At 40.7% G+C, this 16430-nt stretch overlaps 1 protein-coding gene across 1 annotated transcript in view; it reads right to left on the reverse strand.

Annotated features, from left to right (window-relative positions):
- LOC112561334 (BAI1-associated protein 3-like) overlaps positions 1-16430 on the reverse strand; it is a 107604-nt gene that overhangs the window by 42083 nt on the left and 49091 nt on the right. Inside the window, exons 4-6 of the mRNA XM_025233751.1 lie at positions 11081-11164; positions 8760-8927; positions 7758-7824 (exon numbers count right to left, since the gene is read on the reverse strand). Of these exons, the coding sequence (XP_025089536.1) occupies positions 7758-7824; positions 8760-8927; positions 11081-11164 (319 nt within the window). The remainder of the gene's footprint in view (positions 1-7757; positions 7825-8759; positions 8928-11080; positions 11165-16430) is intronic.

The following is a 16430-nucleotide window of genomic DNA, read 5'->3' on the forward strand; positions in this document are numbered from 1 at the left end:
CATTTATAAAATGATTCTAAAACTTAAAGGCAATTTCCTAAACCACTTCTAAATTCGCTTCTACAAAACAGTTTTGGGATTTAGCCGAGGGGCAAGCTGCACAGCGTGTTTCTAAAACTTTAAACTGTTTTAAAAAAGGAAGCTTTAAAAGATTTTTTTTACAGTTTTGCAGACGACACCGGAGTTACAGGACTACTTTCTGACGATTACGACTCCTGCTACAGACAGGAAATGATCATTTTGTTGCATGGTGTGATGATGATTATTTAAAGTTGAATGGAAAAAAATGTTGATTTTATGAAAGACAAGGTTAGTTTTGATTAAAGGAGAAGTAACAAGAAGAGTGGGCAGTGACACAAGTTTGGTATAAATATCGATGATAAACTTTACTTGTCAACCTGTAGATTAAGGTAGTTATTAATAAAGGGAGTTATTAATAAAGGGAGTTATTAATAAAGGGAGTTATTAATTAAGGGAGTTATTAATAAAGGGAGTTATTAATTAAGGGAGTTATTAATTAAGGGAGTTATTAATTAAGGGAGTTATTAATAAAGGGAGTTATTAATTAAGGGAGTTATTAATTAAGGGAGTTATTAATTAAGGGAGTTATTAATTAAGGGAGTTATTAATAAAGGGAGTGCATCCTGTACTGTCCGAAAAAGTTGAAGTCTTCAAATGTCTGCTGAGAACGTCTGCGAACAGTTTATACTTCTGTTACATGCAGCATTATGACATTTTGTCTAGAGGTCAGTGAGTCAGTGAGTCAGTCAGTGTCAGTCAGTGTCAGTCAGTGTCAGTCAGTCAGTCAGTCAGTGACTCAGTCAGTCAGTGGGGTGGGGTGGCAGTCAGCAGGTCCTGTACAGGAGGACCAGTCCAGTCTTTGACATTCGTGAGCCAGGTCTTCCTCTGACCACCGAGACATCGGCTACTGTCCAAGGCCCCTCAAAGGATTGTCTTCGACAAGGTGACGTGCTGGGTCACATGACCAGACCAGACCAGCGTACGTCACTTGACTTATTGCTTATTCCTTATTGCTTTGTACAAAGTCATTGGTTTCATGTTGCAGTGGGGTGGGATGGAAACATTGCAAACCAAGAACATCAAAGCAGGAGGGTGGGGGTGATGAAAGTAGACAGAACCTATGGAAATATCAATAAAAACTTCAGATTCAACAAATTGGCTGCAATTCTAGCCGACGACTCACACCTATTCCAACAGGAATTTAAATTAGACGCATAGACACAAGTGGTAAGGTTAAAGTTCCTAGCGCTAGACACACGTCATTTGCCGAGAGTTAGAGACACACCTTGTTTGCCGAGGGTTAGAGTACTGTCGTTCGAACCGAGAGGCGCGACAAACTTCCCCCACTTGACCCTGCTGTCGACAATGAGTACCTGACTCCACGGAGGATTGGGGAAAGTAAGACAGCGAGGAGGAGGAGGAGGAGGAGGAGGAGGAGGAGGAGGAGGAGGAGGAGGAGGAGGAGGAGGAGGGCATTGCCCTCACATAAAGCTGGCTCTGAGAAATGTAAGGTCTCTAACATTTCAACCCCCCCCCCCCCAACGATATAAAAATGGTTAGTGGGGACCTTTATCATTATTTTTACTGAGCTAGTTTATCGCGGGTGAAATCCAGATACATAATAAACTCCTGGATAAGACACAAACATGAATTCAGGGGGCCATACTTCTTGCTCCCATTCCGGCGCGTCTGTTTTTATGGGTTTTTAAAAAATTGATGTCAGACTCCTCCCACGTGTTTCCTATTTTAAGTGGCAGTATAAGTGCCAACACGGTTTTAGTATTTTTGAGAGAAACTGTAAGTGCCAGCGTATGGAGACATTTATGTTCTCTGATAGCCTGTGTTGGTGTCTGTGTCAGGCGATGTACTCAGGGTACATGCGGCAGGCACAATCATTTCATGAAAACAATTCATAAAGATGTCTGGTATTCGTATTGTACCCTTGACTCCAATAACATAAAGTTTATGTAAATGGGCATAGTAAGGAGGAGATAAGACAACGACGACGACGGAGATGGCGATGATGATGACGATGATAATGATTGTTATCATTCCTTTTTTAGATTGACTATGTGCCAGCGTAAAATGTTTACAAATGGAGAACCAGAATTGGCTGAAAGCATTTTGAGATATTTGTAGCCCGTGTTGACGTTTTCTGTAATGTTCTACTGTTACCTTTGGCAGACACAACAAATTTCGAAAGAAATTAATTTGTATTTTGTGTTGTACCATCCTAAAAGTTTCATCGAAGAATGCAACGATGCGATAAACACTATAGCTACTATCAATGTCACTGAATAGTGTTTACACAAGGGAGCTACAAAATATTCTGTACTCCATTACCTATGAAAACAAAGTACTTGTGACGACTGTCACCAATAACATATTGCACGCGCCACAATCTGTTAAGCCACGTATCCTTCCGGAGAGACGAAGTCTGTAACTTCAGTGGGGAGACACTGACAGATGTGTTTATACATAATACTGCTCCAAATAAGCCAGACAGGCCGTTTGTTTGGCAGACAGGAAGGGAACAAAACACTTATCAATGCAGCACAGCCAGCGAGTCTCCTCCATGACCACGACAACAGGTCTGATGAATACTTTTCGGAAATGTTCACATCATGGAAGGTAGGAAGAGGCTCGGAAGAAAGAAGAATCTCCTGTCTGGCTGTTTAGAGAAACAAATCACTTAATGCGTGCTTTCGTCTTGTCATCCCTTATTCCTTCAAAATCATAAGAAGTGGTTCTTTCTTCTTGCCATCTTGGTAACTGACTTCATTCGTAGGTGTACCTGCCAACCGCACTTCACAGTCAAAAGGTTAAGGGTTAGAGGCCATTCTATCGGAGTAGTTCACATTTCAAAACCCACACAGTGCAAGGTACTTTTCTTCTGTTAACCAAACTTCTTGATGGGAACCAATTCCAATTATCCTTTGGTTTTTTTTTTTACTTATTTAAAGATTGTTTTGTTTTCGAAAGCAATGCCTGTCTTTTTTCACTTTTGTTCTCTGTCCTTAACCTTCTAAGGGTTAGGGTTCCTCCTCACATGTGGGATAACTACAACCACACGATATGGAACCAGTATTTAACAACTCGACTATATAATTGTTAATATGATTGTTTCCTCGACAATACAGGAGTTTTAAATATTTTTTTTCCTTGCAAAGAAACGCCAGTTATAAGACTGGCCTATGTTGATAATAATGGGTGGAAATGGTATTTTCCACTTGATTTGTTTTCATTTTTGCCATCAAGAAATTTAAAAGACAAGACATTTAAAATATCAGAAATAAAGTTCAGCAGAATTGACACTGATTTTATGAGCTGCGAAGAGTGTGCACTTGTAAACCTTTGTAGAACATAAACTTTGACTCAAATGACTGCTCTCGTGCCATCACTTGGAGAAGCTCCTTGAGGACATTTCGTGCCTTGTAAGCCTCTCAGGGAATGTCAAGAGAAGAGGTTAACATCACAAGTGTCGGCAATGATGCAGCAGATCAGACAGAAAGGTCACATGTACCCGACCAGAAGGAAAGCACAAGGGAGATAACACAGATGCCTGGACCTCGAAATATACTCTCGTCTTAACGTGAGAGAAAAAACCAGTACAACAAATAAAAACTGGGCCACAAGACAGCAGTGAGTCACGAACGCCAGGTTGGGAAATACAAATGAGTGTCAAACTGCAAATCGATGTTACTTCCAACAATTTAGAAAAAAATCTTGAGGTTTCCTTACGCCAATGGCGACCCTAGCGCCTCTAGTACAATCAAATCGAATTCTGTCTTAACGAACAAGCGATTGCAATTGCTAAACCTTTCATATTTTTTATTCCATTTCATTTTATTTTTGTCTTTTATATTTTTATGTTTTCTTTTTGATTTTTTATTTCTCTTCTTGGATTTTATTTTATTGTTTTTTCCTTCCCTTTTGTTTTTTTATAGATATTTTTTCAATCTGATTCAATTTTTCTTTAATTTTGTGATGTTTTGTTTCTGTTTCTTTCTTTTCTTTCTTGGTTTCCTTTGACTTTTTTCTCTAGTTTTCCCTTTTCTTTTGTCGATGACCTCATGACTATTTTCTTAAACACTTCCATGTCAGACAGATCGGGAAACATTTTCGTGAAGCATTATCCATCAAGCGCTTAGTGGTTGTCATCATCTAGCTGGTGAGTAGGCAATTGAGAAACAGGGAAAACCAATAGAGGCGGCACCTAGCTCCTTTTTTATCTCCCTTGACAGAGCGAATTGTCTCCCTGCTACAAACAGTAGGACCTGTTGGCGGCGTGCGAGTGGCACAACCACTGTATTCTGCCTTATCATGCAGGTCTTAGCTTTAGTGTAGCTCGTTAAACAGGTGCAATCTCATGTTTCTCACTTCAAGATCTGTTTTCTTTCGATTTCGGTTGTGTCCATCCAGATACACGCGTTTCCAGGCAACAGTTATTGCCTAACGAACCAGTTTCTAATTTCGGATCATCCGTGTCTGTGAGTGCAACTCGAAATGAGCTGCTGATTAAACAGGTCTGGTCATCGAGTACCCTTTGACCCACTCCCCCCAACATGATCACGTGATATTCTACTGTTCCTCTTGTCTCATTCTGTCCCAACGTGTTGTGTGATAATGTGCGTGTGTGCGTGTGTGCACTTGGACTAAGAGGAAAAAGAGGTTTAACTATTTTTGCTACACTTATTAAAAATTTTATACATGCACATGTGTTATTGTTAATATTATTCTCATCGACATCATCTTTCCATCAAAATCTTTATTGTCATTACTATCGTCACTGCTAGACTTCCATGAAAAGAAGTGTTAATGTCACATAAACAGAAGGGAAGCAAAAAATAACAAAACAGACATCGAACTTGTCGAACTACAAAAATCTACAACTGACAGTGTGCGCGTGGTTTACCAACAGTGAGACATTCGAAAAAAAGTGTAGGTGTGGGCAGGTTATATCTAGAATGAAAGTTAATTGAAAAAAAAGACTAAAAAAACAACAAAAAAACTTTACTGACAATTGAAGAAGTGGCAAAGATGGAAGCTGAATAAATGAGGTTCACTAGTATTGGCATATTTCTGTCTTTTTATTTACTTTTTTGTTTATATTCTACGTTCTCTGGAATGATGAGTACGTGTATCTTAAGCTCCGACAACTTTTATCACAAAACTTCATTTGATTGCAACTCTTGTAAAGCGAAGACAAGTGTTGATTATGGTCTCAGCCAGCTGGCTGACTTAACAACAAGTTTCAGGAAAAAAATACGATTGAAAAAAATTTAGTCCTCTTTATTGACTTTTTTGATGAAGATCGATTCATGCTCAGTCTTAAAGGTAAAAAATATATATTAAAATATCTTCAGCCATTGTTAATAAACATGGAGAAAATGAAGAGAATCGTGGTGCAAGGTCTGTGAAGCGGCATAAAGTCGACTGTCGTCAACAGCATTTCAAAATAAACAACAAAACAAACAATAAAAAACTAACAAAAACATATACTGAATAATAAAGAAATTGATTTACAAAATATGAAGATGTATACTCCTAAGAACTTTATATAGTATTTTATTCTATAATTTTCTCCCTTAAAAGAGCACCAGAAAAAACACCATTGTTATTGATCTTAGTTTGAATTTTGTGAAAGGAGAGAAAACCCGGATTTATGGGATTGAGAGAGACCGCAAAGACCAGATCGTTTGATGGCGTGAGGAGAAAAGAGTAAAGACCTATATCAACCAATCGACCCATTGAAGAATAAATGAATAGTTAAGTCCCTGGCATAATTAACTAGCACAACCTCTGATGTTTTGCAGCGAATAACGAGACAGAAAACCATGAATAGAGACAACTTCTGGATTGCGGGATGGGAGATAACAATCGGCAAATCGACCCGGACATTATCCTGTCCCTCCATCAGAAACCACGTGTTGCTTCAGGTCATGCAGCAAGAGAGAGAGAGAGGAAAAGAAAGAGAGGGAAAGAAAGAGAGAGGGAGGGGGATGGAAGGGAAGGAGAAGGAATACCAACTCATTGTAAATGTTGAGCGCTAAACCATCCTGGTGTCCACACAAGAGGATCAGCCAAGTACTCAGAAGGCAAGGAGACGAGGGTCTGCCGCCTGGAGACTGCCGCATCGACTGGAGGCAACAGCCAGCCGCGATAACCTCACGAGATCTCGTCCAGCGTTACCAAGGTGATCACCATCCTTCCCACAATAGTGTGCAAAAAAAAATATTACTGCACCTGAAAGGCGACGCCATATGGTTTGCAATCGATGCTCTGATTGTTGTAATATCGGTTCATGCAACTGTTAAAACCCGCGACCCCGAAAACAGATGAGCCGCTTAGGTCATTAGGTCATGAGCCAACGAGGGTCTTCAGAATGGTTTTTATTTCATACAATTCATAGCAAACACGACCTTTAAGACTTGGATAATGTTCATTTCGTCTTTTTTTGCGGTCCTCAAGTCAGAACGAAATGAAGGGATGTCTATCTCAGAGATATAAAATCTCTCTAGTATACAGTCACCACGGAAACAAAGAAGGAGGAAGAAATGTTATTGTATCAATGTTATTGTAGCTGACTGAACCTAGAAGGTCGATACTGTGGGGACACGAGGGTGGGATTGGTGTTCTCTGGCTGATGTTTGCATAAAACAAGCACAGTGTGGGCGAGTGCAAACTGCTGAGCTCTCTGAACTGTCCGTCATGATGACAGTGCAATGGTATAACAAACCACAGAATATGTCTATCAAAGACTTGTCTTCACTCTGTGCATGCTACATGTAGTTCCTCCACGTGTAAACACGGGTTTTGATGGCATTGATAGCAGTTAATGGTGTGACTGAAGTCACATGAACACGGTGTGGCGTTCCACAAGTGCAAGTTCCATTTGCTCATGGCGGGTTTCTGTTCCCTGTCTGTGAAGTGCGCATGACGGATACACTCGCGGAAACTTGTGTGAAGGTGTTAGCACAGGACACAAGGGTCAGCCATCGTCTGTTGATTCCGACAGCAATTTTGTTATCGGCTCAATGCGTCAGGGCTTAGTACACAAGGGTCGATGCTGTTTGCTGGCTACCCAATGGTTGTTCCACACAATGCTCTCGTCAAAATGGACGTCAGTTAGCTCGACAGCCACATTTTCCGCGCTAAGGATCCACAGAAGATGAACGGCAAATATTGCATGATGGGAGCATCACAAAAGTCGCTTCCGAATTCCTGTCGGTATAAGAATCAGCCATAATCTGCCAGCAGGCTCATGAATCTGGCTAGAATCCGTCAACAGGCTTACGAGTCCGTCCACAATGACTCAGACGGTGACATTCCGTAAACGGCCTTCCACCCGCAGATATTCCGAGGAGTGCTCTCACCGGTCCTACGTCATCACTAATCGATTATAGGAAGTAGAGGAGGGGAGGGGAGGGGGCCAAACAAAATCGTTATGCGGGTGCTTGGGGGTCAGGGGGAGGTCGTGAACTTGCCCGTATGCTACAGTGACCAGGCTGACGTTTGTCACGTGTCCTTTGTTAGAAGCGAGGCTTGTTGGACCATCTGCCAGCTGGCCTTGGTCTGGAAAGGTGGCCAGTTAACAACTCCGCTAAATCTTTCTTGTGGTGCACTGAGAAGATATTTCCTTCGGTGCCAGTGGTTGTAACGGTATTTACAGACCAAAAGCTGTGTTCGGAAAACACACTGGAAAACACAGGGACAGGACAAAATCAGTCACCTACCATCGGCATCCTTCGCCTCCAGTCCTGCAGCTTCAATAACCGTCACGTTGAGGACGACGATGGGAGGCTGCAACAAATCCCAGAAACTGAGCTGTTATTGGGTGGAAACGAACAGAACTTTGCACCGAGCATCGTTAGGTACATGTCTAAGACTCATTGTACATCACGAGGCAGGCAAAAATTTTAATTTATGCTTCTAAGACCTTTTTTGTTGTTTTATCTTTGTAGTAATAAAAATGTTTGTTGCTTTAGTCAAGTGTCCACTATTCGCAGTACATTCTTACACTCATAAAACTTTGTTAATTTCTAAAAATATTGTAATAAATCCTGGAAACAAACTCGGACTTTTTAAAGGGTTTACTTCTTGTTTTCATCTCGGCCACAGAGAAGGAATCGGTCAGGACGTTCGTTTCCCATTCAGACGCTCAAAGTCAATAAAATCTACAGTTTATTTGCACTTACTTCACATATATTCATCCCATAACTGTCTGCTTGTCTAAAGAGCCTTCATGGCTGCCATTATTTGATGACCACTCCTGCGTTTGGTTCACTGAACAATTTCTAAAGGGTTGGCAGCACGCCCGACTATTGAGCTACAAACCTCACATGGCCGCCACGACCTGCCGCTGGTGCTTGTCCATGTGTGGACAACAAGCCAGGTATAGAATTTCTGTAGTCTCTGTGGGCCAGTCACACACCTTCTTTACGGTCTTTTTGGCCCACCATGATGTGATAGTCGCTTTGTGAATTGTGAAGCAACACATCATTCCCTACCTGTTCTTTTATAACCGACACACAACGAGGCAAACTAACTGTGACCTACAACTATCTTATGTTGATAGGTATAGCCCACTATACCTTTCTATGACCTAGGTTTACAATGAAGTATATAACAACACTGTTTTGTGAAGCTTTATCTTTAAAAATTAATGTGGTACTTTTTATAAATTTTGTTATTTGTGAAAATTTTTGTTTACGCGACAATGAGAACGATCTTAGTACCTTCTCTTCCGTGGCTTTGGCCAGAAGTCGGGCATGGTCCTCTGGGGTCACACGAAAGGCCTCCTTGGCATACTGGAAGAGGTCCTGCTGATAGGGGGAGTGACTGCCACTGGTGGCTCCAATCTTGTGCTTGACTGTGTACAGCACCTCGATATACAGCATCTCGAACTGTGGACACAGAATGAAGAGCAACGGGCGTACAGAAAGGTCAGTGACCAGGTCAACTTGTCTTCCTCTCTTCTCGTTCCTACAAAAATCACTTTTGGTTTGTCGTTGTTACTTTTCTCTTACCAAAGTACAAATGAAAGCAAAATAGAAAGAGAGAATGCACATCCCAGTTTCTGGGACAAAATGCAGTCTTGATATTCTTTTTATAATGTGCATCAGGACCTGACATGAATGTGCTCCGTGAGCCAAAATAACAATATTTGGTTTTAAAAATCTTGAAGGAAAATGTTTAACCGCATTTTCTATTGCATTGGTTTAAGTGTTTATTTTACAAGTTTACAAACATAATTTCCTTTTAATCGTGTGACTAATCTCTCGATGTTAATGCGGATTTTGGATTCCAGTTCCCATGGAAGGGGATGTGTGGTGTTTGCTAATATGCACAGCTCGAGCTGTTTGCTGACATTAGCTTCCATCATCATGCAATCATGTTCTGTTTGCCAGAAACTGGAACATGTTAGCACATTGGCAGTCAATCCTGCCCACTCACAGTCGTTTTCCCGAAAAAAGAATGAGTCTCTAGTTGACAGGCAAAACTTTCTTTTTCGAAGAATCAGTTTTGAAAGAGAGTAAAAGAAAACAAAAAAGCCCTTGGGGCGATAACAAGTATTTTAAAGAAAACCGAGTGGGCTGTGTAAACAAGAATGAGCGTTAGGGGTGGGGTGGTGAGGGTAGGAAGACATGAGAAACAAGGTCTGACATGTTCTCGTGGGACTTGAGAGTTAGAACCAATGTGTCGTGGACAGCTGGAGTTTTTTTTTACAATTGAGGACACATTTTCAGGGGGTTTCAAACAAGACTGTCAGATGAGACGATACAGACTTGGAAATAATATATTACAGACTGTGATATAAGATATTATGATTGAAATAAAATATTCTGACTGTGATATTTCAAAGAAAGAGAATCAGTAAAATTGAAGTAACAGTCAGACTGAGATCAATTTTTCTGAAAAAAAAAAAGAAATAATGGCGAAAATTGTTTTGTTGTCGTAGATATTCACAGTGTGCCAAAAACATATAAACAGACCTAAACACGTGCATGCGCTTATTCAAACACACGGAGTGTGTGCGAGTGATGATATATAGATGGGTAGGTCATACGGACCAAACATGAAAGAAAAAACAAATGATAAAGAGAAACACAAGGAAAAACACATGAACATATGAAAAAGACGAATGAACGGACGGGCAGACAGACAGATAGACAGATAGATCAATAACAGAGACGGATAGACAGAAAAAGACAAAAAATCTTGTTCGTGTCTGCATAGCACTTCATAACCCTGTTTACATTCGTCTTCTAGCCAGCACCTGCCCCTGTCTGCAGCTGAAACAAACCGTCCTCTGTTATCACGAAAACTACTTGAGCTTTGCCGAAGCATGCCAACACCACCAGCAGTCGTGGATATTCACAGGGTGGAGGCAGTGCACAATGGCCCCCATCATGTGGTCTTATCTTGCAGGGCTGCCTCCCATCTGGCGCTGCCCACTGCCTCCACATCTCGAGAGACTGCCCAGGGACACAAACCCGGGGCCCAATAAACACGAGGTCTGGCGGGTCCTAGGGACGTCCACATTGTTCTTTGCGAGGAAACCACAAGACATGCTGTGAGGGGCAGCGGGGGAGTTCACTCCGGTTATCGACCTTATCTGGAGTTAGCTCCCCTGAGATATCTCTAGCATGGCTACAGACGGCAGTAACTACCTTGCCATACTTTATAAAAATCTCTTTTTCTTGTTCCGTTTTAACAAACAAAACAAAACATGGAAGTCCACAAGTTCTCATGTATTTACATAAATTTGTATAAAACTATTATTTTTGCTGGATAATGGAGTACTGTGTTCGGTCAGTTAATAATAATAATAATAATAATAATAATAATAATAATAATAATCTTCCTCCAAGTTTACACGCGTTCTATCCTTTTTTTTCCATGTCGTCGTGGTTGATTTCTTCGATTTGTCCCTATCATAATTATTGTTGTTATAATTAGTATCATTTCTAAGTGCAATGAGTTCGCCATCACCATCACCATCATGAAATACTTGTACCTGTGACACAAAATGTTGGCATCGTGATGACATACTGACCTCTTTCTTTGAAAGTCTGTGGACCTTGGGCTTGGCGGCGAACTGGATCTCGAGGGGCGGGGGCTTGTCTGCATCCTTTTCTCCCTGCAAGAAGGAAACAGGAGGCACATCAGCAAAATGTGATAGCTGCCCCCACACACAGTCCCCCCGGACATCTCTGCTTATTATCGAACACGAATTAACGCCAACCTCATCGCATGTGTGTACCATCCTGAGCTCTGCAACATCCAGGTGCCAAGCAGCGCCACCAGGGACCTAGCGGCGTGTTAGCCGAGCCTAGTACACAGAGGGGGAATAACTGTTTGTCTTGTGTAAGAGGGAATACTAGGAGACCAACATTGGTAATGAAGCACAAGTGTGGAGTTAATTGCTAGAGATGGCACCGAGAACAACACTCGCACAAGAGAGATGAGGGAGCGGAGTTGAACAGAAACACGAGCGGGGATCGTCCCGGCGTGGTCCCTACTGCAGGATAGTGTGCAGCCGCCATTACTGTGACGTCAGCGTTGGACATGGACAGTGTATTAATTTGTCTGTCCCTATCTAACATGCACATACACATGTGGACATACCCGGGCACAAAATTCATGCAGACATACCAACATACAACAAAATTCAACAACAACAACAACAACACACACAGTGAAAGAGATGTGGTGGCAAAAAGCAGCAAGAAATATATTTTCCTCACTTTTAAATGTATATCACTGTAATACTTAATGGTACCCCAAGCTGTATTGGTGTCAACTGTTATCAAATCATGTTCGCCATTAGAATTTCTAAAATGTCATAATGCCCTGGCCTTTCAATAACTTCTTTATACTTTATAACCTTGAATAATAGATTTTCCCTCGAGTGATTTATATTTCTTGCTGACTTCAAACGGTCGCAAAATGGCGCTGAATGGATTACAACTCTCGGGACTATTACACCACAGGAGGATATGGGAAAATTCATGTAATTGTAATGGAAGATGAAATACCTAAATATGAGCTTTATATGTCATTCTAATGGAAGGTGAGATCATTGAATACAAGCTTGTATGCTGTCGGAAGATGTACTCAGAATCTATTAAATATCTCAGGGAAATAGAAAGTTTGATTCCAAAATATTAGTGACGGAACTATTTACTCTTAATTTATTTGTCAATGGAATTTTTTTTTTTTTTGAGGCGTAAAATTGAACAAATGAGAAAAGTGAAATTATTTCCCACTGAATCATATAAATTTTACATTCTTTAAGACGCAGTGAAGGAATCTGTTTCAAACACCTCTGCAAAATGTCAGCAATGAATCGCACAGAAAAAAACTAAGATAACTTGCCTAGTAAACAAATAAGAGATTATTTTCATGTGAAGAAGGTCAGCTATTATACTAATGGTTGTCATTGAATTATTAACTCCATTTGCTACTCTCTCCACCAAGCCTGTATGTTCAGGTCAGCACAGCAGGACCAGACAACAACAATTTTGTTGATGACCTGTTCTTCTGCGAGAAAAATAGTTGACAGTTCTGTTGATGACCTGTTTTTCTGTGGAGAAAATAGTTAAGTTGAAGACTGTGGTCATTGTGGTACACCGACAGCGCCGGGGGAATGTAAGTGCAAAGGTCAACAACATGGAGCAACTCGCCCAATGGCGTGTCATGGCTTTGTTGACAATGGAAGTCTGATCATAATGTTTCCACAGTCAGGCCATTGTCCGGTTCCAGGACACTTGACTGGGTATTGCAGACGATCAGACAGTTTACGATTTGGAACCTCACTGCTCTCAGGACTGTACTTCGCAAACTCTCTTTATGTATTCAGTGCACTGATCAAAGGGAGAAAATGTACAGAGAGGCGAAGTTAGGAAAGGTTTGAATGCAGCAGTAGGAATAGTAGCAGTAAGAAAGTCGAAAACGTCGAACAGAAGAAGTAAAAGAATATAAGAATAAGAAGAGAAGTACACAAATAAAGTAGAAGAAGTAAAAGACAAAGTCATAGTAAAAGAAGTAGAAGAAGTAATAAAAGAAGAATAGACGAAGAACAGACGAAGAAAAAGTAGAAGTATAACAAGTGAAAGAAGAAGAAGAAGAGAAAGCTGCTAAAACTGACGATCAACGTGAAAGATAGAACGGAAAAAAAGGAACTTGCTCATGGGAGAGAAAGACAAGGAAAAGAATTTTCAATTTAAACTGAAATTTGACAAAACATGATGGTGATGGGCTTAACACTGATTCAATATCAAACCAAAAAGGTGTTGGCTGGTCCGTATCATGACAGATTTCAATATGAATGTTAGACCTTCAGGTTGAGTTGTAAGTCTGTAAACTGTTTACAGAGAGCAGAAGGTAATGATCTTAGAAAATTTGAAAAAAAATTGTGTTTTATATCTTTGGCCTTCTATTGAAGTTCCAGAAGTCTAAAACGGCGAAGAACTTTATTTTTGTAATAATTAATAAACTGTTTTACTATTTCCCACACTCGGAGTTAACATTCCCTTTCCATTCTCGAATTACAAGCCTACGACAACTTTCATTCACACAAATAGTTCCGGTGACTAAAACATGTTAAATATGATGAACAAATCACTTCTAAGGCCAGTTGTCGGTACTTCAGTTGCAGCATGAGTACTTTTGAACCAACTTTTCCCAAAAAAGATATTGCTGGGTATTATTATCAGGGTTTTCCATAAATCACAAAGATAAAAGATTTTGATTTTATTCGGAAAAAAGGCTTAACGCCGTGTTGGACATTCGACACTTCGTACAATTAGTTTTGAGTGATGTGGTTTTTCCAGTTCCAGGTTTCTATCTGTTTAAATGCCAGAGGCTAAAATCCTCACGGTCCCTAGGGACTAGGAAATTCATGTTTTTTTTCCCCTCTAACCTTCTTTTATCACCACAACTAAAAGTTGAAGGCAAGTACTCCCTTTCTGCTAATGGAACAAGCTCCTGAAAAATTCCTTTTGAAACTAGGGATCTCCTCGCAGTTATCACTGATATTCTGAGTTCATGAAACATCACCAAAACCCTCACCACCCATCATCTACTGATGGAATCACACCGAGCTACCTCCTGCTCTCACGATGTAAAGAATTTACCACAAACATACATTTCTCGAAATTCATGAGTCATATGACATACATTGTTTTCATTTTTTTCTTCACTGCATAGCTCACTCTTCCTTTTCGTTCTTTTTATTCAGTTTTTTTTCTCTTTCTCTCTCAAACCCAGCCGCTACTGATGCATTGATTTCTGTCATCAGAAATGGAGACACGGAGACGACTGACATTTACTTGAAGACATCAACTCATACCCTCTGACACAGCATGACCCATTGAACTGCACCTACATCACATAAATTCCTTGACACTGCAGTGATTACTAACTTAAATTTTAATAAAGGGAAAGATCAAAGGTCAGGTAAGGACCGAGAACTCCGCACTTCCTGGCGCACGTGAGATTTTTACGGTTTTCTCGGAAACACGCGTCTGACCGGAATGGAATTTTCTTGTTGTGGTTTTTGTTTACAAGTTTCTGTGCAGATGAATTGATGCATAACTTGCTGCCGATACCGGTAAGATAGTTCTTAGTTGGCATCCAAGAGAAGAATTGCTTTCTAGTGTTTTTAATTACACGAAATTTTCGGAGCCCTTTGACTCTTGCTGCTGGAGACAAGAAAAAATATGTCTGACAAAGATGTCTAAAGGCCTCTAGATACTGGTAATACTTTGTCTTATTGTCACAGCATTTTTACACATGGAGGAGTAGGAGTTGGTCACTTTTAACCTGCCTGTGTTTTAATACGATTTTAATACAATAAGGACTATATATATATGTGTGTGCGCTAAGGATGAGTATTGTGACATACTGATATAATCACGCATTTATAATCTTTTATAACCTTACAACAACAATCATTATTATTGTGTTCAAGGTTCTACTCCAATAACAATACAACTAATTAATATAATTTAATATTTGATTTTGTTTAGTAGTTCATATGTCATAAAGTCGATTTATGGTATTTGTATGCAGATCATATCAAGAAGCAGTCAGTACGATAAAATAAAATTTTTGTGGTGCATGTCTGATTTTTTTAAAGGTAGCCAATCAGCTGTGAACTACTTGCGATATTATTACATCGATCGCCGGCAGCCTGTGTAATATGATATATGGCGAGAATAATGTTGAGATGTCGTGAAGGCATTAGTGAAAAAGCCAGAGCACTGATGAAGTAAAGCCTTCCTCACGACTAGATTGTCATCCCACTGATGAGGCCACTGGGTGAACTTGCCGTTGTGCGTGCATTGGCTGCCATGGCAACAGCACTCAGACGCACGTCCACGCACCTGCATCAGCAGCCAAGAGGCTAAGTCTACCGCTGATGAGTTACAGTGGCTAGAAACTGGAAAGAAAGATGAAAAAAAAATCCGCAAGTATCTTTAATCCCAACACCAGGATAACAAAATGAAAAGGGATGTCCTCGAATTTGGAAGAATGGATGAATGAAAGAGAGAACGCGTATAATACGAATAGACGTACAAAAGAACAGAAAAAAGGACCGACCGAACGACCGACCGACCGACCGACCGACCGACAGATCTGATTTCACACCCAACCTTTCTTTAGCTTTAACCTTTAGGAGATGAGACGAGCCTACAAGCGACTGTTGTGAGGTTTAATGATGGCTGACAGTTGAAAGCCGAGAAGCAGGAGGACACAAGGTGGTATTTACTCAGTACTGTCTGAAGTAAAGGGTGAGAGATGCTAACACGCATGGATGTATGCTTACAAGTGTTATTCTATATTCCGATGCCATCACAGAGGTCCACGAAGTTGATTACATCAGAGAAGGAGAGGACTGAGGGTCGATGAAGTCGATGTATTGCATAGAAAAAGGTGAACACGGATCAAGAGCAATTAGACTGAGCTAAGGAGGCAGCTCGGTACTGGGACCTGGCAATGATACATAGGTTCCATCGAGTGAAAACAAAATCGAAATATATCAGTCAGCCTCCCAACTGCAGACCAACCACCATCCCAAACATGGACATAAGAAAACTCTTCATTCATTTGTCCCACTTTTGTGACCTTTCCAATCAGAACTGACCTTTCTGATCACAAGGGGTTGGATCTTTCTGGATGTCTCAAAAAACAAACTGGCCGGTCCTTATCAAGCCCCTCATCATCGTTTGCAATAATGAGCTCGAAGGCGCCATCAATCTTCATGAGTTTGCTCCAAGAAGGATGAGCTTGTGTGGTGCTTAATTTTCCCGCTCTGATGACGAGAAATCGATGATTACCAGATAGACAGGCAGAAGTTTTTGTAGAGAGGACGACAGGCTAGGTGATGCAAGGAAGGGGGG

Source organism: Pomacea canaliculata, linkage group LG1, assembly GCF_003073045.1.
Source record: "Pomacea canaliculata isolate SZHN2017 linkage group LG1, ASM307304v1, whole genome shotgun sequence".
In the NCBI taxonomy this organism is placed as follows: domain Eukaryota; kingdom Metazoa; phylum Mollusca; class Gastropoda; order Architaenioglossa; family Ampullariidae; genus Pomacea; species Pomacea canaliculata.